The sequence below is a fragment of the Ceratotherium simum genome, chromosome 24 (assembly GCF_057802395.1).
Source record: "Ceratotherium simum simum isolate JZ-2026a chromosome 24, ASM5780239v1, whole genome shotgun sequence".
Classification (NCBI taxonomy): domain Eukaryota; kingdom Metazoa; phylum Chordata; class Mammalia; order Perissodactyla; family Rhinocerotidae; genus Ceratotherium; species Ceratotherium simum.
In genome coordinates, this window is record NC_141923.1 from 38,112,933 (window position 1) to 38,137,213 (window position 24,281).

The 24,281-nt window shown below is 40.6% G+C and overlaps 1 protein-coding gene across 5 annotated transcripts in view; it reads left to right on the forward strand.

Annotated features, from left to right (window-relative positions):
• Nucleotides 1-675: 675 nt before the first annotated feature.
• The window catches only part of ZBTB25 (zinc finger and BTB domain containing 25), a 29,532-nt gene continuing 5,926 nt past the window's right edge, over nucleotides 676-24,281 (forward strand). The window contains exons 1-4 of one of the 5 annotated variants that reach the window (XM_087448385.1): nucleotides 676-789; nucleotides 12,871-13,050; nucleotides 16,111-17,054; nucleotides 22,080-22,114. In XM_087448385.1, the coding sequence (XP_087304511.1) occupies nucleotides 12,878-13,050; nucleotides 16,111-17,054; nucleotides 22,080-22,114 (1,152 nt within the window). In that variant the 5' untranslated portion in view covers nucleotides 676-789; nucleotides 12,871-12,877. The other 4 variants (XM_087448384.1, XM_004426237.3, XM_087448382.1 and 1 more) reach the window with 4 other exon arrangements.

Genomic DNA, 24,281 nt, shown 5'->3' on the forward strand with positions numbered 1-24,281 from the left:
CAGGACGGGGCTGGTCAGGACGGGGCTCCTCCCGACTCCCCAAGGGCAGGATGTGCTTTCCCACTCCGTCCAGATGTCAGACCCCTGCCCCGTAGGGCCCAGCAGCTGGGCCTTCCCTCCCACTACGTCCGTGGTGTTCTGGGGGTGCCAGCACCATCACCCTGTCCCGTGCGCGGCCAGTCCGTCCATGGTTGCCCATTCCCCGCGCTCCCCCCACCCTGCCTTCCATGGGCCTGTCCGCCTCCGGCCTTGAGTCACTTCCCCCGCCATGCCCCACCCCGCCCAGCCCGCCTCCCCTCCCAGATTCCCGCGGCTCAGCTTCCCTGGCCCCGCGCCCTCACCCCTCTCCTCGCGAACACGCGGGCGCATCCTTGCCCACCCCCACCCCCGAACAGAGGGGGTGCCCGTGCTTTTGCACACCCTGGGGAAAGTCCCCAAGTCACGCGGTTGTGTGTGGGGAGCCTGTGACGCTCAGGCTCGTCTGCACGCTTCCGCCTACAGAGTCACGACTGGCGACTGTGGCGGAGGCGCCCCAAGCGCACGCCGACCCCTGCCTGGCCACTCGAGCGGGCGAGTGCGCACGCACGCACACAGACTTCGGCCCCGCGCCCCTGGTTCCTCGGCTACCAGGCGCGCGATCACGTGGGCCCATCGCGGGGCGGCCGGCGCGGGAAGCCGCGCGAGAGCCGGCAGCGGGGTGCGTGAGCCGGCGCCGCCGCGTGACGTACACGGCGCGGGAGCCGCCCCTCCCGCACGGAGGAGCCGGCCGGCGGCCGCGGCGGCGTCTGGGTAAGCGACGCGGCCCGGCCCTGTGGGCTGCTCCGGGCTCAGTCCCTCCCGCCGCCAGCCGCCCTGGGCGGCGGCCTGCAGCTGCGCCGGTCGCGGGACAGATGCAAGTAGCTGGGGAGAGGGGTGTTTTTGGTCCATTTGAGATGTCAATCAGGGCACAGGAGGAAAATGGCAACCGCATGTGAGCGCTGGGCCGAGGATGCCCGGAGCCGCCTGTCGCTGCCGACACAAGGCGCTGCCGGGGCCTGACGCAAGCCGGGACGGCGCGCGGGGAACCGCAAAGGCATGGCGCCCTCCCCGCTGCGGGCCTGGGTGCGACCCCAAGCGGGAAGTCCCGGCGGGCCTCCGGCTTTTCCCCGGCGGCCGCGCCGGCCCTTCTCGCAAGTGGGCGGGTCTCCAGGTGCAGCCTGCGAGACGCTGCGGCCGCTGTCCTCCCTCTCCCTCCCCCACCCCCGTTGGTGATTACCCGTTTCTAGGGCAGGAAGTCCCCCCCAAATTCATTTGTTTCTTTTTTCAGATTATATTAATCTCACTTTAAGCAAATCGAGTTTTTCGTTTTTGGAGCTTGCCCTATTCATTACTGTCTTCCCTGGCGCTTATTATTTGGAGAAATCAAGCTGCTTAGGCAGCACCTAGCGCTATACCTGGAACTTGACAGCAGCCAACAGGTTTCATAAATTAACGCCATTTCCCCCAAGGGATTAAATTTGGCATTCATTCTCTTGAGATTTAAATCTTTTTGGCAAAGCTGTCGATTTTCACAGGATTTTGTGAAGTGTGTAAAGTACACTTTGGAATCAGATTTTAAAGCTGAAGGGGGCCTTATAGAAAATCTAGTTCATCCTCTCGTTTTACAGATGAGGACACCACGCCTAAAGGAGCGTGTAGTTTGATGGGGTCCTACACTTGAGTAACTGAGCTCCAGGGCTCCAGACGCCTTGGTCCTTGCGCTGTCCACCACATCAGGAGTCCAATGCCAGTTTAACCCACTCACTGTAGAGACCCTCCATCAGAGCTGATTATACTTGCCTTAATTCAGGTTATGGAGAAATCAGGTTTGGCCAGTGTGTGATGGCTCTGGTACTTTAAGGAATGGAGTTGGCACTATTTCTAGGTGGAGTAGACTGCCTGTGATGTACTTTGGAGTTCAAAGCCCGTCTCCCCCCAATTCAGCCCTATTCTCTGCAAGAATAACCAACGTTTGCAGCATTGCTTGCTTCCTTAGGTTAAAGCATCAAAGTCCTCTTTAGCAATCTGGATATGTTTTAATTAAGGGTAAACTATTAATCCGTCATCAGACATCAGCTCCTTAATAGGGAACAGAACACTGATGGGATAGTACATGGGATAGATTAGTTCTTATGGCTGGGAGGTTATCAGGAAACAGTGGAACATCACAGGGGTGGTCAGCAAGAAAGGAGGGAGGACCTCATGTGACTTGCTACGCCTTTTGGCCCAGCCCTGCCCTGAGTGTCTTATTTGGAGGTAGTTGAGATGGATCCTGCTCAGGTTTGGTCGCTGTTTGAGTACCTGCAGTGGCTAGCTACTTTCATAGATGAATTTTGAATACTTTGCAAAAAGGAAGTAGTAGTATCTCCATGTTACAAATGAGGAAACAGGCTCAGAGAGATTTACCTGGCTTCATTTGCAGTAGAGTTCAAGCCTGGATCACTTATCTCCCAAGTCCAGTCAGTGCTCTTTTGCATTATATCTTGCTACCACTTCAAGCCAGGAAGGGGATGAGAGAATCGCCTGCGGCTGATTTATTGGCGCCTGTGGTTGCCCAGAGAGGCCGAGCAGGACTTTTCAGCTGCCCTCTCTGCTTTAGAAAGTGGAGTTGTGTGCTTCCACCCTATCTCCTGAGGGGAATGCGAAGGAGCCAGGCTGTCTAGCTGGGGAGGAGGGGCCCAAGTGCCTTGGCCGTAAAATATCCTGCCCAGGGCTGTGCTGGGAAGTGTTGCGTAATGCCCTCCCCACCGCTGAACCAAAGTGATTTATTTACTATGGTCTGTAGGTGGTGCTTGACCATCTTGTTAAAGAAAAACGTGTCCATTTTAGTAGTAACAGGGCCAGAAAAGAGGGGGGTTTTATATTATTGCAGGCTTTTTTCTTGTCTTAAAAAAGCAGTGCAGGTGCTCTTATCTTGATCAATTATAAAGTACTTCTACACCACTTCCTGTGCCCCCTTTCTGCTTATTTATTCCAAATTGCATGTGAACTTCAGTCTTTTGAGAGAAGAATGTTAAGAGAACTACTGCTCCAGTTCATAGTTACCAGCACAGGCTATGGAGTCAGACCTAGCTTTTGATCCCCACTTGATACTATTTGCTAGTTATGTGTCCTAAGCCTAGGGGTTTTTTCATCAGTAAAATGGAAATAAAAATAACACGCATAGTCACAGTGAGGATTAAAAGAAATAATGTACATAGAGCACTTAGCACAAGGCCTTGCGTATAGTATTTACTCATAATAGTAGCTTTGATAATAACTAGAACAGTATTATTCCCTCTAGGATAGGAAAGATATTGCTACTTGAACTTGCTTCGGGTGGGTGGAGGAAGAGGAAAGAAATTGAAGCAAACATCAGTTTCAGGATTATTGATTGAATTTATTAAAACTTCTGCTTTCCCTTTGCCAGCAGGAATTTTTTCTTTTTCTCTTTTTTTTTTTTGACCTTATCTGGAGAAAAAGTGTCCATAGTGTTAAGCTGGTTATTTTTGAAATTTTTCTAATTCGTTTCTTCCCTGGTTACAAATTAATCATACAATGACTTTTTGTTCCTCCTGAAAAACTCTGGGCACTTTAAGCAAAGGGTTTCATTAGCCCATGTGGATAACGTGTTTGTGGAATGTTCCATGGCAAAGGAAGTATTGGCTCACCTATATTCAGAAGTTATAACCGTTCTTGTTTCTACTGTATTCTAGGTCTGTACTAGCCTTGTCGCTTTCCAACTTTCTCCTGTCCTTTGAGTACCTTATATTTTCTTTCAGAAATGCAGTCTATTTTTTTAGTGGACTAAGAAGAATCTTTTTCTTTCCTTCACAGCGTTCTGATGTTTTTAAGGTCCACTAGCATTTTGCAGTCACCAGTGTTAGCATTCTTGTTTGCCTGGTGCTGCGGCTTTATCAGGCATCCCACATGTTGGTTAGATGGGTTAGAGATGTAGCAGGCTGGCTGTGTCTGCCAATAGGCAGGAGGCCCCAAACTAACGTTTCCCTGTTCCGTTAAAGGTTTTTAGAGCATAACTGCACTTCCTGTATCATCTACCACGTCTGCTGCTTACCCTCTTCTCTTATATTCTCAGGGATTTTCCTAAGCAGATGCCTGGAATTACTGCAGATTTTACTGCAAACAATATTTTCAGATTTGGAATTTCCATATCACTTGTTAGATGTTATGAAAATAGGTGTAATGGCATATGAGAGTAAATACCTCTTTTTCCCAAATACTTTTTTAAAAAGTTGTCTGAAAATGGTGTGTTCCTCCGCTGCCCCCAGTGCCCCTCCTACTAGTTTGGGACCACTTTGTTTCTTAATCTGGCTAATTTTTTAGTTTAAATTACAATTAGAGTTACAATTGTTGATTTTTGTTCATTTAATGTGATTGATATAATTCCCACATTTTGAGCACTTCTTGTGAAATTGGTTCTTTTTTTCTATAATTTTAGAGTGTGAAATATTCTCTTGGGTTTCCTTGGTCCCCTCTTCTAACACAGTAGTTCTAAACTGAGGCATCATATTAGAATCGCCTGAGGAGCTTTTTTTAAAAAGGCTCAGTACCTCACCCTCAGCAGTTCTGTTGGGTTAGCCTGGAGTATGGCTCAGGCATCAGTAACGCTCTGCGTGGAAGGTTTTAGAGTACAGTCAGCGATAAGAGCCACTATTCCAGGATAAAATGATTTCTGCAAACATTCTTTCTCTGGGTTATAAAATGTTACATCTCCACAATCATGTGAAAGTACCATTAAAAAGTTAAAATCATTGTATAAACTCTTTTACCATGTGGCTCTTTGAATATTTTTGCTTTTACCTTTGTATTTATAGCCATGAGTAAGTATCTCAAAAAAGCTGTACACATTCCTCTGCCAACTTTCCTGTCTCCTTGTCTTAATGATAATTAATAATAAAGTCACAGTGATAGGAACCACAGAGAAGATATCTAAGGCTGTTTGTTTTCCACAGAAACAGATGTCTTACTCCTCTTGTTCCTTTTCTTATTAGAGATTCTTACAGCCTGAGAGAAGGAAAAGCTGTGTATTCCAGGACATCGTTCTGGCTGCCATAGATCTGAGAGTCCAGTGTAACTAATACTATAGATTTTTTTAAATAAATAAAAATCAAAGATGGTGAATATCAAGCTAACTCTGAATTAAACAAACATAGCTACTGGTATAAAGCTGTTCTAGTTTACTCAGTTCAAGCTAATCCAGAGTTACTGCAATCTAGTAAGTAAACAAGGTTTTTTAGTCTCTCTTAAATATCAGTGCTAACCCTATTGTAATATAAATACCACTTTGATAACAGATAAAGCATTTTAAGATGTAGCACTCGGGTGAGCCCCGTGGCTTAGCGGTTAAGTGTGCGTGCTCCGCTACTGGTGGCCCCGGATCCCGGGCGCGCACCAACGCACCGCTTCTCCGGCCATGCTGAGGCCGCGTCCCACATACAGCAACTAGAAGGCTGTGCAACTATGACATACAAATGTCTACTGGGCCTTTCGGGGGGAGGGGAAGGAGGAGGATTGGCAATAGATGTTAGCTCAGAGCTGGTCTTCCTCAGCAAAAAGAGGAGGGTTAGCATGGATGTTAGCTCAGGGCTGATCTTCCTCACAAAAAAAGAAAAAAAAAAAAAAAGATGTAGCACTCTCACATTTTGGCTCTAGTATTTGTAAATATAATAAAATGATAATTATTTTTCTGCAACCTCTCTCACATCTTAAAATTTTCACCAAAAATTCTCAAATGTAACTTCTAAGATCTTTATGTATGCATGGGAAACTTTACTATTCCACATACTAGATAAAATTGATGGTCAAAGAAATGGTGAACAAAGCTATATAAAAAGCCTAGCTAATAATTTGCAAAGTAGATTGTATTGGAAAATGTTCTTAACTTTGATGGATTGACTCTGTTGATGTGAGGTAAAAATCTGTTTGTGTTGCCTTTAAACATCAAAAGTCTATTATTATGCAAATAAGCTTGAATACACCTATTACATATATAAGTTGTGGTGTTTTTTTTTTTTAACAGATCTGAATTTGTATCATTTTATGAACTTTGAAAATTTACCCCCTTACTTGATTCAATATATTCGCAAAATCTGCCGTCAATATATATGTTGAAAGTTCTAGATGGGGGTTTTGAAGAAAGGGCACCGAGTTTAAAGTCAAACCACCAACACCGTTTAATAGCTAGTTGTCTGACTTTGGGTACCTTTCCTGCCTTCTCTGAGCCAGTGGTTCCTCAACCATAAAATGGAACTAATGTAGTACCTACTCTACTACCTTATAGGATCAAAATAAGATAGTGTAGGGCAGAGGTTCTCAAAGCGTGGACCAAGTACCCCCCGAGAAGTTCCTGAAACCCTTTCGGTGGGTCTACAAGAATCTTCCTTTTGCAAGGCCAAATTCTCTTAATATGTTTGAACCAGAACAACATGTGGCAACAGATTGAATGTAGAAGCAAATAAAAGAACCCAGCTGTATTTTTGTAAAGCCGGGTTTTGAAGAAAATTGTAAAATATAAAACAATGACATAACAATGCTTTTTTTCAGTTCTTTTTTTAGGAAAAAATGTATTATTTATGTTAATAAGTAATGAGTTTATTTATTTTATTTTATTTTTAATAAATTAAATATTTAAGAATTTCTCACTTTTAATTTCTAATATGGTAAATATTGATAAATATAACCCACATAAACAATAGCTCTTTATAGACATTAATACTTTTCTTAAGAGTATAAATGGATCTTGAGACCAAAACTGTTTAGAACTGCTGATAAAGGATAATGGCCGAGTAGTATCTTTTGGGACAGTTCTGCAGAGAAAAACTATAAACTTGAAAAAAAGTTTTAGAAACTACCAGATGGCATTCAAGAATGACAGAGAGCAGGCAGAAACTGGAATGAGGTCTACACTTGGAAGAAGGGAACAACAGTGGATAAGTTTCTATTTTTATGGCTTTTAGCCTGAGAGAAGGCCCTAGCTGGTGACATGAGAGGATGGATAAAACTGGGATAACCCATAATCTTACCTGCTTGAAGAAAAGAGGATGAAGTTCAGAGTGATCACACAGCTGGAAAGTAAGGAGCAAAATCCTAGAAAAGATGTTGGGGGGGGGACCCTGAGTACTATGTATAAACTCAGCTTGAATCTCTTGCCAACCCCTAAACTTAGACATGTGTTGAGCAGCCTCCAGACAGCACACCTAACAGTAAAGAAACTGAGCTATAGGGGAGGCAGAACTTGGAGTTTAAGTCCAGCCAAGTTAATTGTCTGCAAAAACTGAACAAAAACATAAATACTCCTTGGAAGAATACTACAGAATCTAGAGTCTTTATTATAGCAATCACAATGTCTAGAATATTATCCAAAATGACTAGACTTACAAAGAAACAGGCAACTCACCCTAATAAATGGAGGTTGACCCCAAGATGACCCAGAGGTTGGATTTGGCAGAGATTTAAAGCAGCTATTATAACTATACTCAAGGATATAAAGCAAAGTAAGGTTGTAATGTGTGAACAAATAGGAAATCTCAGCAGAGAAATAGAAATTAAAAAAGAATGAGATGAAAAATTTTGACCTGAAAATGTGATATCTGAAATAAAAAATTCACTGAATAGGTTTAACAGATTAGAAATGATGGAGTTAGTGAACTTGAAGATAGATTAATAGAAATTATCTCCTCTGAAGCAGACAGAAATAAATTAGTGAATGTGAAAGTTCTCTATAAACTTCAATGCTCTGTATTAGCATCAGGAATTATTACTCGAGGTTTCTTTCAAGGCCTAAACTCACCTCTTCCTTCTGCATATGGACTGACTATAGTTTGTAAATCAATGCCATCTAAAAGAGTACTCTCTAGTTCTCTCCCCTCACCTCAGCCCTCTCCTTTCCACAGCAGCAAAAGAGATTTCTCTCTCCTCCATGGCTGACTGCTGCACTTATACTTTTGATTGCATTCCTTCTGGCTTCTAGAGATTCCACTCCCCCTCAGCCTCAGTCATTGATCTGCAGCTCCCTCACTATCCTGTGTGTACCTACCCTTTATGGCCTCTGCTTTCTAGAACATCTTGCGGTCAGATGTGCTCTTGCTGCTTTCCCAAACTGTTGTCAGAGGTCACCAGAAACCTCTTGGTCACCACACTTGGGGTCTGTAACAGGCGTCATCCCCATGTTTCTCTGCAGCATTTTAAACCATTGCCTTCTCCTCCCCCCAAGTTTCTCACCTTTCCTTCACCTCCTTTGCCCTCCCTTAATGACCATATGTTTTCTTATTTCTCCTCTTCTGTCTTATTGGGTCTTTACTGTGTTTTTCAAGCATTCATTCTTAGCTTTTTTCCTCTTACTTCACTCAATAGTCCCAACCACTTGTGGTGACTTCCGCCCTGTCATTTCAGAGGGCCTCTTCTCCCTCTAGCCCTGCTCTCTCTAGAGCCCCAGTCCTATGTACTGTCTCCACCAGTCATTTCTACTCAGATGTCCTAGAGTAAACGCTTTCAACTCACTGTGTCCAAAACAAAACTCTCTTACCAAGCCAGTTTCTATGCCTCCTCTCTGGCATTCTAGGACCCTGCCTTTATATTAACACCTAGCACATGGCAGTTGCTCTGCAAATATGACCTGAAGAAGTGAGTGAATTCTTCCAGTTACCCAAGCTGGAATTCTGAGACTCACCTTTGACTTGGTCTTTGTGGCTGACCACATCCAATCTGCTGCCAAGTCATATCTGGTGTATCTTGTAGTCCTTCCTTCATTTCCACTGCAGTAGGCTCTTTGCTGATCTTTCTTTCTCCATGCCTTTCCGTTGCTAATCTTTCTGTTATATTGCTACTAGAGCAGTCTTTTTATTTATCTATTTATTTATTTATTGTGTGTGTGTGTGTGTGTGTGTGTGTGCACGAGGAAGATCAGCCCTGAGGTAACATCCGTGCTGATCTTCCTCCACTCTATATGGGATGCCGCCACGGCATGGCCTGACAAGCAGTGTGTCGGCGCGCGCGCCCGGGATCCGAACCCCGGGCCGCCAGCAGCAGAGCGCGCGCACTTAACCGCTATGCCATAGGTCCAGCCCCACTAGAGCAGTCTTGACTCCCAGGCCTAATGATGGTGATGATGATGATGATAACTGGTACTTATTGAACACTTACTATGGGCCCCACTATTTCTAAGTGCTTACATGCATTATCTTTATTAAATCTATATAACAACCTGTGAGGTAGATACTGTAATTATCCTTATTTTATAAGTGAAATCAAGGCCCAGAGAGTTAAGTGTCTTGTCAGGATCACACAACTAAATGGCGGAGCTGGAATTTTAATCCAAGGTCTCTGATTCCAGAGTCCAAGCTTTAACTGCTATGCTGTTCTTCCTCCCACAGAAAACATCTTAACATAGTTCATTACAAGCACAACTGGAGTACCATTTAACATTCAGTACACTCTGTGAGCTGACCCCATCTCTTGTTATTCACTTATATGCCAAACTGAATTCTTCAGTTATCTATATATTCATACCCCTCCCTGTAATTTTATCCATTCTATTTTTTCTGCCTAGAATGCTGTGTTCACCTTCTGCCTGTTCATCTAGATCCAGTTCAAATGGCTTATTTTCCTTTGGGTCGCCTGTTATTTATCTCCCCCACGTAAGATGTTCTCCGAACTGCTGTTATGGCACTTAACACTTTTACTTCGTATCATAATTACTAGGTTTTGTGTTTTGTCTCCCCTGGTAGCCTGTAATCTTGATTGCAGCATCTATGTAATTTTTTTTCTGTCCCCATGCCTTGTACAATGCATGCTTTCAAATATTTTTTCTTTATTAAATTTCTCTTCAAAAAATATTTGTTCAATAAGTGAAGAATTTAACCGTTACTCATAGATGATTAACCACAAGATTTTTCTGTATGTGTTTTTTTAGTGTGGCATTTCTCATTTCCGTATGGTTCCATAGTTTATTATACTAATGTACAATATATATATAGAAACAACTGCTGAAAATTTTTATGATCTGAGGGGTTTTTTTTTTGAGACAGTTTGTAAGGGTATTTTCAGATACTTCAATTTGAACCTTTTCATTGAATCTAAGACATACGTTTTTCAGATACTAAGATCTCCAACATAGAAGTTTATTTTGGTTTTTCAATCTCCCTATAAAGTGATGATGCTTTAAAATCAAGGAAATGTGGTAAATATAATAAATAGTGACGTTTGATTAAATGCCCTTTTGGAACAATATCTACAATTTGGGTTTTTGTTTATATTCCTAGATGATAGGCTTGGGTGTGTAGATTATCTTGTTATTTCTTATTTCGTTGCTGCTTAAAGGCTTTTAAAATGAGATGGTAAGGGGTATGAGTTTTGTTTTTATTTTTTTTTTTTAATTGGGGGAAGATTGGGGGAACTATTTTGTTTGAATAAGTAGGGTTTTTAAAAGTAGTGCGTGGGCCGGCACCGTGGCTTAGCGGTTAAGTGTGCGAGCTCCGCTACTGGCGGCCCGGGTTCAGATCCCGGGTGCGCACCGAGGCACCACTCCTCCAGCCATGCTGAGGCCGCGTCCCACATACAGCAACTAGAAGGATGTGCAGCTATGACATACAACTATCTACTGGGGCTTTGGGGGGAAAATAAATAAATAAATCTTTAAAAAAAAAAAAAAGTAGTGCATGAATGTTGAATTAAAAGAAGCAAGTTGTAGGATCCCTGAAGTAAAATTTTACTTATATAAAATTTTAAAACATGCAAAACAATACCTTGTTAAGTGATATATACATATGCAGTAAGAATGTGACAATGTATAAGAGAGTCATAAACACCAAATTCAAGATGGTTGGTACTTTGGAGGCGAAGTTGGTGGGGAGATAGAATGAGGGAGGGAGAGATGCCAGGGGTCTCTACCATGTTTGTAATGTTTACTTTTTGTGGCCAGGGGTAGGTGGGTGTTTGTTACATTGTTCTCTGTACCTGCTTGTCTATCTGAAATATTTAATAATTTTAAAAAATGAGAGAAAAAGGAATACATTTAGGTATGTATTTATGATGTTCAAATTCAATAAAAGGTTTTTTTAAGTTCCAACGGTACTGTTCCCCCATGCTTAACTCCCTGCTCCCTAGTTTCCCTCCCAGACATGAACATTTTACTTGTTTCTTTGAACCTTTCCGGAGATGTGTACATAAACAAGAATATATTTATGTATAAATTCCTCCCCCACCTTTAAAAATAACCACCCCACCCCATAATAATCTTCTCTATACAGTTTTACACTTTGCTTTTTTTACTTAATGTATCTTGGAGATTATTCCATATCAGTACATTAAATATGTAGTTTTTATAAGTTTAACCTTTTTTCAGTAATAATTACCTTTGTCTTTACCAGTTATAGTCTAGACTTTATCCACTAGAAAGTATAAATATTTGTTTTGCTATGTCACATTTGCTTACGCAACAGGAAATCTGAGTTTCTCCCTGATTCCTCTTTCCAAATATTCCTCAGGCTTCCCTGAGTGCCTTGATGTGTAACTGGACTGTTCCCGAGGTTCCTCCAGTTTGTGGGTCGTGTTCCCTCTGGGAGGTAGAAAGGGAGGACATTTGGGCTCTGGAGCCCAGTACCTGGGTTTGGGTCCCCTGCTCTGCCACTTACTAGCAGTGTGACCTTGGCTAAGTTAACTCTCTGTGCTGATTCAGTTTCTTCATCTGTAAGATGCATTGAGTATTCCCTTTGTCGTAAAGTTGTACTGAAAATTAAATGAGTGAAAAGTGCCTGACACATAGGAAGCACTATAAAGTGTTAGCTATTTTTATTAAATTATCAGTCACTCAGCTGTCTGCTGCCCAATCTCCAGACGGCTAGCCCCACTTTCTCATCGCTGAGCTCCTTAGACCTTGTTCTCTCTGGCTAGTGAGGAAACTTCATTCTCTTTTCAGGATCTGCTTTTTTAGGGGAGATTCTCCCAACCCCCCAATGATGCACTTTATATCACAGCTGCCTTCTCCCTAAAGCACCAGGGCGCTCTGCACAGTTGGGGCAGGGAAGGTGGTGAAGCACAGCCTCCCATCTGCCTGGAGCCACAGCACTCTTGAATGTGCCTGCTGCTCACACTAGACTTCTCTGCCAGAATTCTTTTGCATGCTTTTCCTCATGTGTGATGTTCCCCCTGAGACCAGTGGTCCCATCTTGCATTCACTTCCTTCGGTAACTTCCATTTTTATATGTATCTGAATCCAGTTAAGATCAGGGTTTAGGTTCTTTCCCATGGGGCTCCTGGGCCCCATGTAAATCAGGGGATGTGGCTTGACATCTATTTTAAGGGCTCCTGAACTTACTGTGACTGATAAGTTTCCCAAACATTGTATGATAGTTAGGAGGCCAGTGTCCCCTGAGCACACAGAGGATCCGTAAGGAGCAGTGACACTTCTAGCCCAGCCAGGAGACACTGCTATGTTATTAACATTTATAGCTAACATGTGAATAGCAGTTTCCATTACAAGGTGCTTTTCACGTAACTTACCTCATTTAGCTCTGAGGCAGGGATCAGTATCTCATTCCCATTTTTCCAGTGAGGAAACTGAGGTCTAGAAACACTGTGGTCGCATAGATAAAAAAGGACAGGCCTTCCTTTTGCTCCTGTGTCACTCATACCAAGCTACCTTCTTACCAGATGAAAAAAGCCATATTTTATGGTTTCAGCAGAGTTGATATTGATTGTCATAATGAGGAGATTTAATGTTAGCTAGGTTTGGGGTAAAATGAACAGTATTGAAAACTCTTGAATAATTTCATTTAAATTTAGGTCTCCTTGTACTCTGTAGGTTTGTGTAAACTGTAGCCAATTTTGTAAAAAAAATATTGTCCTTTTTCTCAGAGCCACAATGGACACAGCTAGCCATAGCCTTGTCCTCCTGCAGCAGCTGAACATGCAACGAGAGTTTGGTTTTCTGTGTGATTGCACAGTTGCTATTGGAGATGTTTACTTCAAAGCCCACAGAGCAGTGCTTGCTGCTTTTTCTAACTATTTCAAGATGATATTTATTCACCAAACAAGGTAAGGATGTGCTTTTGTAAATAAGTTAAGAATTTTTAATATTGTGATATATCTAAGCCTTACTATAACATCATTTTGGGGATTCTTTGTTATGGGGTCGCCTTAAGAAATAAAAAAATATTTTATAATAATTTTGTTTTTTACACATCAGTAATTAAACTCAGTGTAGGATCCATGTTGGAAGATAAGAATGAAAACAATAATAGCTAAAATTTATTGAAGACTTATTCCATACCCAAGCACTAAGTATTTGCCTAGTGTAAATTCTACTATTTTAAAGAAAAGGAAACTGAAACTGAGTTGTTAAGTAATGTGTCCATCCAGGATTATATAGCTAATAAGTTAGACTCAAATACAAATCTGGGCTCTTAAAGGTATATGCTCTTAATCACAAAGTTGTTGATTTCTATTCCATAACACTTTCATAGCAAGGTTTCAATGTCGTAATTCTATCCACCTCATATTCCATATTACAGTTCCAAGGTCATTTGTTTCAAAAAGGCTTTTGTGTTTTTTGCTGAGGAAGATTTGCCCCAAGCTAACATCCACTGCCAGTCTGCTTTTTGTATGTGAGCTGCTGCCACAGTATGGCCACTAAGACAAGTGGTGTAGGTCTGCACCCAAGAACCGAACCCAGGCCGCTGAAGTGGAGCGAACCAAACTTAACCACTAGGCCACTGGGGCTGGCCCTCAAAAAGTTCTTTTGAATTTAGGTTACCCCAACATGACAGGTATGTAGAGAGAGGGCTGGAAAGTGGTATTCAGATTCTGAGTTCTTGCTAAAGAATAGCTTTAATTCATTCTAGGTTAAAAGTGATAGAACACTCTATGTTTTTTAAAGGACATTATATGAAATATTTAGGAGTTCAGCCACAATTATACATTTTTATTTAATTGTTCATTCATTCAACTATTTATTGAGTACATACGTGTCAGGCACTGCTCTAGACCCCAGTAACAGGTAAGTTATATTCCCTGCCCTCAAGAAATTTATAGTCTAATAGAGAGGTAATGCATGTAAAGAAAATAGTTGCAGTGTAATTGATCTCTCTGTGCCTCAGTTTCCTTCTCTGTAAAACACTAGAATAGTATACCCACCCCAGGGTGTTGAGAAAAATTAAACGATTAATAATATTAAAATACTTAGAACAGAGCTTAGCACTGTTAGCTGCTGTTATTAATACTTAATGTAATAAGTCTATAATAGAAGTGTTGTATAAGGTGAGTGGAGTGTCCGCAGCCCTATTTTGAGAAGATTGGAACAGGTTTCACAGAGGCCCTGGATCTTGAAGGATCAGGAGGAGTTTTCAGATGTTGTAGAGGAATGCAAGAAGGTACATTGTAGGCAGAGGGAAAAAATGCATGAAAACGCAGATATGAACCAGGCTAGCACATTCAGGGAACAGAGTAGATCAGAATGATTGGAATGTATGTCACAAAGGAGAGAGGAGCTTAGAGTGGGGGACAGGTCCTGGCCTTTTCTGCCACGCTAAAGAGTTTCCTCCCTGACCTAAGTGTCAATGTAGAAAGTAGATTAGAGATACTACCTTCACATCGGGCTCGTCCGAGAGCTGTGAGTTGGTTCAGCTCTCAGAGCAGCTGTTGTGTACCAGGCACCATGCTCAAGTAAATCCAAGAAATACTAAGGTGGCAGGCCTGCTACGTGGTATCTCGGTTGAGCAACTGAAAATCCTCAGTTAATGCAGCTCTGTGCTGATATAAAAAAACCCTGCCACAGACCATGGACGTGGGCAGGTCAGAGTGAAACCCACGAGGGAATCCCAAGATATCAGGACTGAAGAAATGGGTTGCCAGCATACTGACACCCAGTGCTTTCTGATGCACTGACACAAACTTCTTTTCTGGGAAGGTAATTTCAGTGACTGATCCCAACGTTCCTTGACATCCAGTGCTTCCCTCAGGTTGTCTTCATCCTGATTTTGCAGGGCGTTTCCTGATGTCTTGTTACACAGTTATTTCCATCTATTAGCTGAATTCGAGATTCCTATGTAAAAATTGGGCTTGGGGTTATTTTAAAGCTTTTCAAAGTTATACCTGTATTCATTTGTGGTTTAAAGAGTAGATACATTAATATAGTTTGGAAACCAAAATAAGGTTAGCATAATTTAAATTCTAAATATTACCAGTTTCAGTAGACTCTTTTTAAAATTTTAAATATTTTTTATTATGGTAAAATATGTATAACGTAAAATTTGTCCTTTTAACTATTTTTAATTGTACAATTCAGTGGCATTAATTACTTTCACAACGTTGTGCAACCATCACCACTATCTATTTCTAAAACTTTTCATCACCCCAAACATAAACTGTACCCATTAACTCCCCCACCAAGCTCCTAGTAACCTCTAATCTACTTTCTGTCTCTATGAATTTTCCTGTTCTATGTATTTCCTATAAGTGGCATCATACAAAATTTATCCTGTTCTGTCTGGCTTATTTCACCTAGCATAATGTTTTCAGGGTTCATCCATGTTATACCATATATCAGAACTTCATTACTTTTTATGGCTGAATAATGTTCCCTTGTATGTATATGCCACATTTTGTTTATCCATTCATCTGTTGATGGACACTTGGGTTGTTTCCACCTTTTGGCTAACGTGAATAATGTAATGAACACTGGTGTATAGGTACCTGTTTGAGTCCCTGTTTTCAGTTCTTTTGCTTATAGACTCAATAGACTGTTAAGTTCCTTCAGAGCATGGCAGCTATTTCATTCATCATTTTTCTGCCCCCTGGCACCTAGTATAGTACATATCACTTAGGAGCCACTAAATAAATGTTGAATAATAATAAATAATCAGAATATCTGTCATGTTTCCTAACTTCAGGCAGTAGATTGAATACATGAAGATTTGTTGCTGGGCCATAAAACTGGTATACAGTAAAAGTTTAAGCTTTTGTTGCCGTGTTTCATCAAGTCAGATTGCTAAGTTTGAACTTCTTAAGAACTTGCTTTAGCCTAAGACCGTATACTGTTAACTAAAAGGCCAACTGGATTGTTTCATTTTGTGTGGGTCTGTTTTTTGTTTTTAACAGTGAATGCATAAAAATACAACCAACTGACATCCAACCTGACATATTCAGCTATTTGTTGCACATTATGTACACGGGGAAAGGGCCAAAACAGATTGTGGATCATAGTCGTTTGGAGGAAGGGATTCGATTTCTTCACGCCGACTACCTTTCTCACATTGCAACAGAAATGAATCAAGTGTTCTCGCCAGAGATGGTGCAGTCCTCAAATTTATATGGCATTCAGATCTCAACGACCCAAAAAACAGCTGTCAAACAAGGGCTGGAGGTCAAAGAAGCTCCTTCCAATAACAGTGGAAACAGAGCTGCTGTCCAGGGTGACCACCCCCAGCTGCAGCTCTCTCTTGCCATTGGGCTGGATGATGGCACTGCAGACCAGCAGAGGGCCCATCCTGCTGCCCAGGCCTTGGAGGAGCACCAGAAGCCCCCAGTGTCCATCAAGCAGGAGAGATGTGACCCAGAATCTGTGAGCTCTCAGAGCCATCCCTCACCCTCATCAGAGGTGACAGCCCCCTCTTTCACTGAAAGCAGTATCAAAATACACTTATGCCATTACTGTGGTGAACGTTTTGATTCCCGTAGTAATCTAAGACAACATCTCCACACCCATGTGTCTGGATCCCTCCCATTTGGTGTCCCTGCTTCCATTCTGGAAAGTAATGACCTTGGCGAAGTGCATCCACTTAATGAAAATAGCGAGGCTCTTGAATGCCGTAGGCTCAGCTCCTTCATTGTCAAGGAGAATGAGCAGCAGCCTGACCACTCAAACCGGGGTACCACAGAGCCTTTGCAGATCAGTCAAGTGTCTTTGATCTCCAAAGACACAGAGCCAGTAGAATTAAACTGTAATTTTTCTTTTTCAAGGAAAAGAAAAATCAGCTGTACCATCTGTGGTCATAAATTTCTCCGAAAGAGCCAATTGCTGGAACACATGTATACACACAAAGGTAAATCTTACAGATATAACCGATGCCAAAGATTTGGTAATGCATTAGCCCAGAGATTTCAGCCGTATTGTGACAGCTGGTCTGATGTCCCCCTGAAAAGTTCTCGCTTGTTGGAAGAACAGTTAGACTCATCTTGTGCCTTAGAGTCAGAACTCACACAAGAAAATGTGGACACTATCCTAGTTGAGTAGCAGTTTCTCCTTCAGAATTCTTATATCAGTTCTGAAAAAGAAAATTCATGTGCATTTTTTTATTCATAAATTATTTTCCTCCTCAAGTTCTATTGACCTTTTTTCTTTACCATTTATCTCTAGTTTTAAGGTTGTATATATTAGGTCTTCTTATTGTAAGATATATTAATACATGACTACTAAAATGTAACCTTCAGTTAGGGCTGTGGACTTTTCATAAATTAAATGACAATTTAGAAATCAGAAATCAGTGTAGAAATATGGAACTTTAGAGTGCATAGTTATTTATAGAATTTCTGAGTTTTTCCAGGTTGTAGAATCAGTAAAATCAAATTGAATATGAAGTAAGTGAAATCTTTTTTAAAAAATGTACTAGGCTGTCACTTCTGGCTAATGTTTTATATGAATTAAGCCACTATGAGGATTATTTTAAAATATTTTCTGCCATATAGGAAGTTAATACTTATTTTAATGCATAACTATATGTTATAAAGTTTGTTTTAAGGCATAGCTATACCAAATCATGAGTAGTTTTAAAATTACTTTTTACTTACTAGCTCTGCAACATCTCACATGGCTTTTGTTTATTTTTTAACATTGAACATACCTCATTTTCTTTTATGTTTTTTGTGAGGAAGATCAGCCCTGAGCTAACATCTGCCAATCCTCCTCTTTTTGCTGAGGAAGACTGGCCCTGGGCTAACATCCGTGCCCATCTTCCTCCACTTTATATGGGACGCCGCCACAGCATGGCTTGACAAACGGCGCGTCAGTGCATGCCTGGGATCCGAACCCCAGGCCGCCGCAGCAGAGCGCTAGCACTTAACCGCTCCACCACCGGGGCGGCCCTCACATACCTCATTTTCAATAAAAAATATTTTAATTAAAAGAAGGAAAGGGAGAAGAGTCACACACCAAAAAATCTTAAAGAGAGAAACAGTAAGATACATACACATAGATGAGCATGGAAGCCCCCAGTATCAGACAGAGATTCAGGTAGATCTGTGTTGACTAACACCCCAGTGTTGTTACCTGAATCTAGAGTGCTTTCTTAAAGCCTTTAAGAGAAATTTGAGATTTTTCTGACCAAAGGTTTACATGAGCTTAAAGAGGAAAATGATAAAATACAAATTATCTTTCTACCTTCAGTGTGAGACAATTTTCTAGGCTGCCCGAGTTGATGTAATTTTCTAACAATCGCACGAAAAAGTAATTTTTTGGTGGCACAGTTTTCACTTTTTTCTGCTCCATAAAACCAGCAGAGTAGATAAAGTCAGTGTCCTAGAACTATGTTTAAAATCCATGATAGCTTTCCCTCTGTGAATAAACTTAACTCTCTTTTATAATGGTGAAACTTACAAAGCTAAAACTCCAGAAAAATTAAAATTGATGGACTAAATGATAGATTCTCTTGCTCTGTGTAGCTGGGAAATAGCTGGTCAAACTTTACCACAAAGGATAGATCTAAATTTTTCTGAAACGTTTAAATTTCAAATACTAGATAGTTAAGAATAACACGAGAGAAAAGCTTCAAAACAGCCTCATCTTTTTTGTATGCTGCCTGTTAAATTCTAAGCCTTTGGATTTTAATAAATCTCACAAATTTGGTTTCTGAAGTTTAGAATTTAACTGCATAGAAAAACTCTTTGAGCTCCTCGCTGACTACACACTTTTGAGGACATTTGCTGACACCATGAGAGTTTCTCGACAGTATGAGTTCAGTCAGGAGGGAGCTCAAAGGGAAATCCAGCTCATTCTGAGGGCACAAAGGTTTTCTCTGGGTAAACAGCAAGTTTAGGTGAATTATGAAATGATAAGTTTTCCTTAAGGACTGAATGAAGAAAACCAATGGGCATTGTTAAAGGCAGTTGAGTTTCTGCCTTAGACAAGAGAGTAAAGCCTCCTGGGGTCAAGATTGATATGTGTCGAGAGCAGAATCTAAGTAGCTATTGATAAAGGGTCAGTTGTATTGGGAGGAGTTAAAACAAACATGTTGTTCTTGGGGGTCAGAAGTTCATCTAATCAAACTTAAATCATTTAAGCAATTATTCAAACTCATACAGCCCTCAAAAATATCATCTCATAGGATGAACACAAATATTAACATTGATTTCATGTATATTAGGCTATTCAGGATATATTCCCTAGCCTTCTTCAAGTAAAAATTTTTTTCTCATTCAGGTAACAGTTTTTCTGATTTTTTCTCTTCTATATTCTTTCCTCCTTGCTCAGTCGTTAGTCCTTGACACAAGAAGTGTTGTAGCTAAAGGATGGGATTAGGGTTGCATATGAGTTGTGGGGTCAGACAGCAGTTCAGGACAGAGTCTGGAGAAATGTGAGTTTGCTTGTGGCTGATTGGCCATGATGGACAATATTAATTTAAACCAGAAATAGATCTTCATTCATTGGGTGTTAAGAAAATAGTGGTTAACTGCATTTTTATTCTTATTCATATAGTTCCTTTTAATATTAGAAATTCAAAGCAAATGTTCTTTCCTTTGTCTTCATAATATTCTCTGTGTTTTAGGAAGTGGAAAAATGTTAACTCCATTTTGTAGGGAAAAAACCCCAAAAACTGGGTTGCAGAGAGCCAGTGAATAGTGGTATGGGAACTGGCCCCAGTTTTATTTTTTTTCATTCACTCAACAGGCATATTTTTTAAATAACTGTTAAATGACTAACACTGTGCCCTGAGTGTTTATTTGTTTTTTTAGGGAGGTGGGGGGGAAGTAAGATTGTCCCTGAGCTAACATCTGCTGCCAATCCTCTTCTTTTTGCTTGAGGAAGATTGTCCCTGAGCTAATGTCGGTGCCAATCTTCCTCCACTTTTTTATATGTGGGATGCCGCCACAGCATGGCTTGATGAGCCATGTGTAGGTCCGCGCCTGGGATCCAAACCCACAAACCTCGGGCCACTGAAGCAGAGTACGTGAACTTAACCACTATGCCACCAGGCGGTACCCCCGAAGTGTATTTTTTAAGACATGATTCCTCACTGAAAAAATCTACTTTGTATAAAGAAAGTTCTTCCAGCTAAACTCTTTAGTTTTGACTTCATCATTTGCAAAATAGAGGTATAATCTTAGCCATATAGTATGGTTTGTATAACGATTACCAAGCTCTTACAACGGCAAACGCTATATGCACCTTCATCAATGTATCAGGCAAATACTAACCCAACATTCTCCCCTTGGATCAGCTTAGAATTTTCCCCTCTTTCCAGATCCTATATAGTTGTTTTCTGGAGAAAAACAGACTGTTTCACTATTTGTTCTTATTAGCATATTGTTGGAACTCAGTATCTGATAAGTGTAGTCTGCCTTATAAGAAAACCAAAATTTCTTGATCTATGTCTCTTGAGATTATTATTTCTTGCATTGATTTTCTGATTTCCCATCTGTGAAGTGGATATAAGCAATCCCTACCTCACAGGGGTGTTGTGAGGATTTGTATTAAAATTGTGTTAAGTTCTCTCGGTATTATTGATAAAAACCAACCATATAAAGAAAATTTCATTTATTCTGTAGCTAAACCTATTAACTTTACTATTCCAACCCATAAATTCTAGTATGTCTTAGGAGCAGTCATATACTATTTAATGTTCAATAATTAATTGACAAAATTCTTATTTTTATTTTTTACAAATACTCTAGAAACAGCAGTGTTGCTAGAATTCCTGTTCTACCATAGTTTAATCATCAGTATTTCTCTTAGCCTTTAGCAAGGAGGATGTTAGTTCTTTGGCATTCTTGGGAATGAAACTTTGCCACTTTCAGCTTACTGCAAGTTCCCCCCAAACATATTATTTACACATAGGAAAAGGAACAAAAGCAATGGCGAAAATGTCATTTTTATTTCTTTGATGTAGGTCATCTGAAAAGTAGATGGGGACAGGAAATGGAGTGGGGATAATATAGTAATGCGTTATGTTCTATTAAAATATTATTGGAAAAGGCTTTAGTTAAAACTGAAGGAAATATATATTAATCATGGAAAAAGATAGTCTGGAAAATGTATGCTTCTATTAATGTTTATTTGCACAGGGGAATTCTTGATGTAACTCAGATCCTTGAGAAGTATCCTTTATTTGTAGTAATTGAGGTAAAAATAGGTCATGTGATGAGTTTTCATAATGTAAATTGTGTCTTTGTATGTTTTAAACTAAATATAGCTCTATGGTATTTTATTATAATTAATTTTTAAATTCCTAAGAGTGATATCTGTAAATGATTATGCTCTGCTGTACTTCTGCGTTTGTATGGTTGGACTTTTTGAAAACTGGTGAGATCACCCAATCCCCAGCCTGGATGTCTTAAATACCAGGAATCACAAACTGTGACTTTGTCTTCACAACTTGGAAGAATCCATTGTGCTTCAGTGTGTATCTGTGCCACACTCAATGACTTGGTAGATATTGCTTCCATGCAATTGACGTTAACTGTCATCAACTCTTCTGTTTTATGCCAAATAGTCATTTAGTCAGATTAGATCAAATATCAACTTAAAAATACTTGAAAAGAAAATTGGATTTTAAAAACTTGTACAATAAAAAGGCCCAATTAAGAAATTTTCAAAGTACAAGTTACACATAGGAAAGATAGGAGACTGAAATCAATAGTATACTCTTTTATTGACTGAAATCAATAATAAACTCTTCCACCTAATGTACTGTGAGTTCACTTCAGAAATATTCTTTTAGAAAGTTCTGTATCCTCTATTTGGAATGAAAACAATGGGTTTCGTGTATTTTCTCATGACAAATAAATTAATGTGACTTGGTCACAAACAAAACCTTTTATTAGCTCAGCTTATAGAATGTGTTCTTGTTTTACAGCAGTGTCTGCCAAATGTTGTCTTCCTAGTGTTGAGGTAAGTGGTCTCTGCCAGGTAACGTTTTGGAGGTGTGATGCAAAAATGCCTCAGTGAGCCCAATTCTTATCAACCCTAATCTGTGTTAGCAGAAAATTGGTGTCCTAAGCAAGTGCTTTCCAGCTACTATCTCTGGAAAGAAAGGTAATATCTAGTCATTCCCTATTGATTTCTTGCTTTGCTCCTTTCTTTCTTCCCTATTTACTGTCTACTCTATCTCCTCCAGTTTTGTAATCTAAAACAGTGGTTCTCAACCAGGATGTATCAGTCAGGGTTCTCCAGAGAAACAGAATGAAGAGGATGTGTCTGTATGTGTGTGTATATATACAGCATATACAGTATATGTGTGTGTGTGGATGTATATATATACAGAGAGAGAGACTGATTGATTGGTTACAAGGGATTGGCTCACACAATTATGGAGGCTGACAAGTCCCAAGATCTACAGTTGGCAGGCTGGAGACCCAGGAGAGCCAATGGTGTAGTTCCATTCCAAAAGCCAGCAGATTTGAGACCCACAAAAGCAGGAAAAGACCAGTTCCCAGCTCAATAGTCAGGTGGGCAAAGTTCCTCTCACTCTCAGAAGGGTCAGCCCTTTTATTCATTTCCAGGCCTTCAACTGACTGGATGAGGGCCACTCATATTAGAGAGGACAGTCTGTTTTCCTCATTCTACTGATTCAAATGTTAATCTCATCCAAAAACACCCTCACAGACACACTCAGAATCATGTTTGACCAAATATCTGGGCACCTTGTGGCTCAGTTAAGTTGACACATAAAGTTAACCAGCATACGGGGTGATCCCCCTCATCGTGGGGACATCTGGCAATGTGGAGATGTTTTTGGTTGTCACACTGGGTGGGAGTAGGGAAAGATTGCTACTGGCATCTAGTGAGTAGAGCCCAGGGATGCTGCTAAACATCTCACATTGCAGTTATTTGGCCCAAAATGTCAGTAGTGCCGAGGTTGACTAACCCTGGTCTAAAACCTTAAAATAAGGGCCGGCCCCGTGGCTTAGCAGTTAAGTGCGCGCGCTCCGCTGCTGGCGACCCGGGTTGGGATCCAGGGCACGCACCAATGCACCACTTCTTCGGCCATGTTGAGGCTGCGTCCCACATACAGCAACTAGAAGGATGTGCAGCTATGACCTACAACTATCTACTGGGGCTTTGGGGGAAAAAAATAAATAAATAAAATTATAAAAAAAAAATAAAACCTTAAAATAAGTTTTGTGATGGTTGTCAAGAGCTAAAGCATACAAAGAAACTTAAATTTGGGGATTTCTGTCCCAGTTATCTTTGAAGTTAATACTGTTCTTATGGAGTATGAGATGTGTTAGCTCAGAATTAAGTTCTATTTGTATTATCCTTTATCTCAGCTTTTAAAAGACAAAAAAAATGTAATTATTAAAAATCAGAGATGTATTAAGCAGCAAGACAGTTTTAAGTCTATTAATGTTTGAAATAATTGTGTTTCTAAGAAGGTCTCTGTGAAATTAAAATGTGATCATAGGTTGTAATTTATGTAAATTTTTAATCTGGCCAAAAGGTGGCACCAGTGTACCACCTTAAAAATAGATTTTAAAAATCTATTTTACGTTAAGCTCAAATTTGGCATCACTATTTAATTCACTATTTATTTAGTACTTAGCTACTGCTGGATCTTGCTTTACTTTATAGAGTCATGACTAATGAGAATTTTCCTAGAATTCCATAATATATTAGTTACTGCATATCTTGACATCCCTCTGATCAAGATGCTTCCAATTTACATGTAAATATATTATAGCAGCAGATAACTGTTTAGAATATCACATTTATTGTGATTGTTATATTGAGTATTTCTGAGGATTCTTGTAAGTCTTAAACAGTAAGCCCTTGGAATTTTAGTCCCAATCCCATTTGCTCTTCGAATCAGGCATCAAACTCAGTTTTGGATGTTCTGTCTAGTCAAGAGATAAATCCAGGGGTGCCGGCCCCGTGGCGTAGCGGTTAAGTGCACGTTCTCTGATGCTGGTGGCCCAGGTTCGGATCCCAGGCGTGCACCACTTGTCAGGCCATGCTGTGGCGGCATCCCATATAAAGTGGAGGAAGGTGGGCACGGATATTAGCTCAGGGCCAGTCTTCCTTGGCAAAAAAAAAAAAAAAAAAGGATTGGCATGGATGT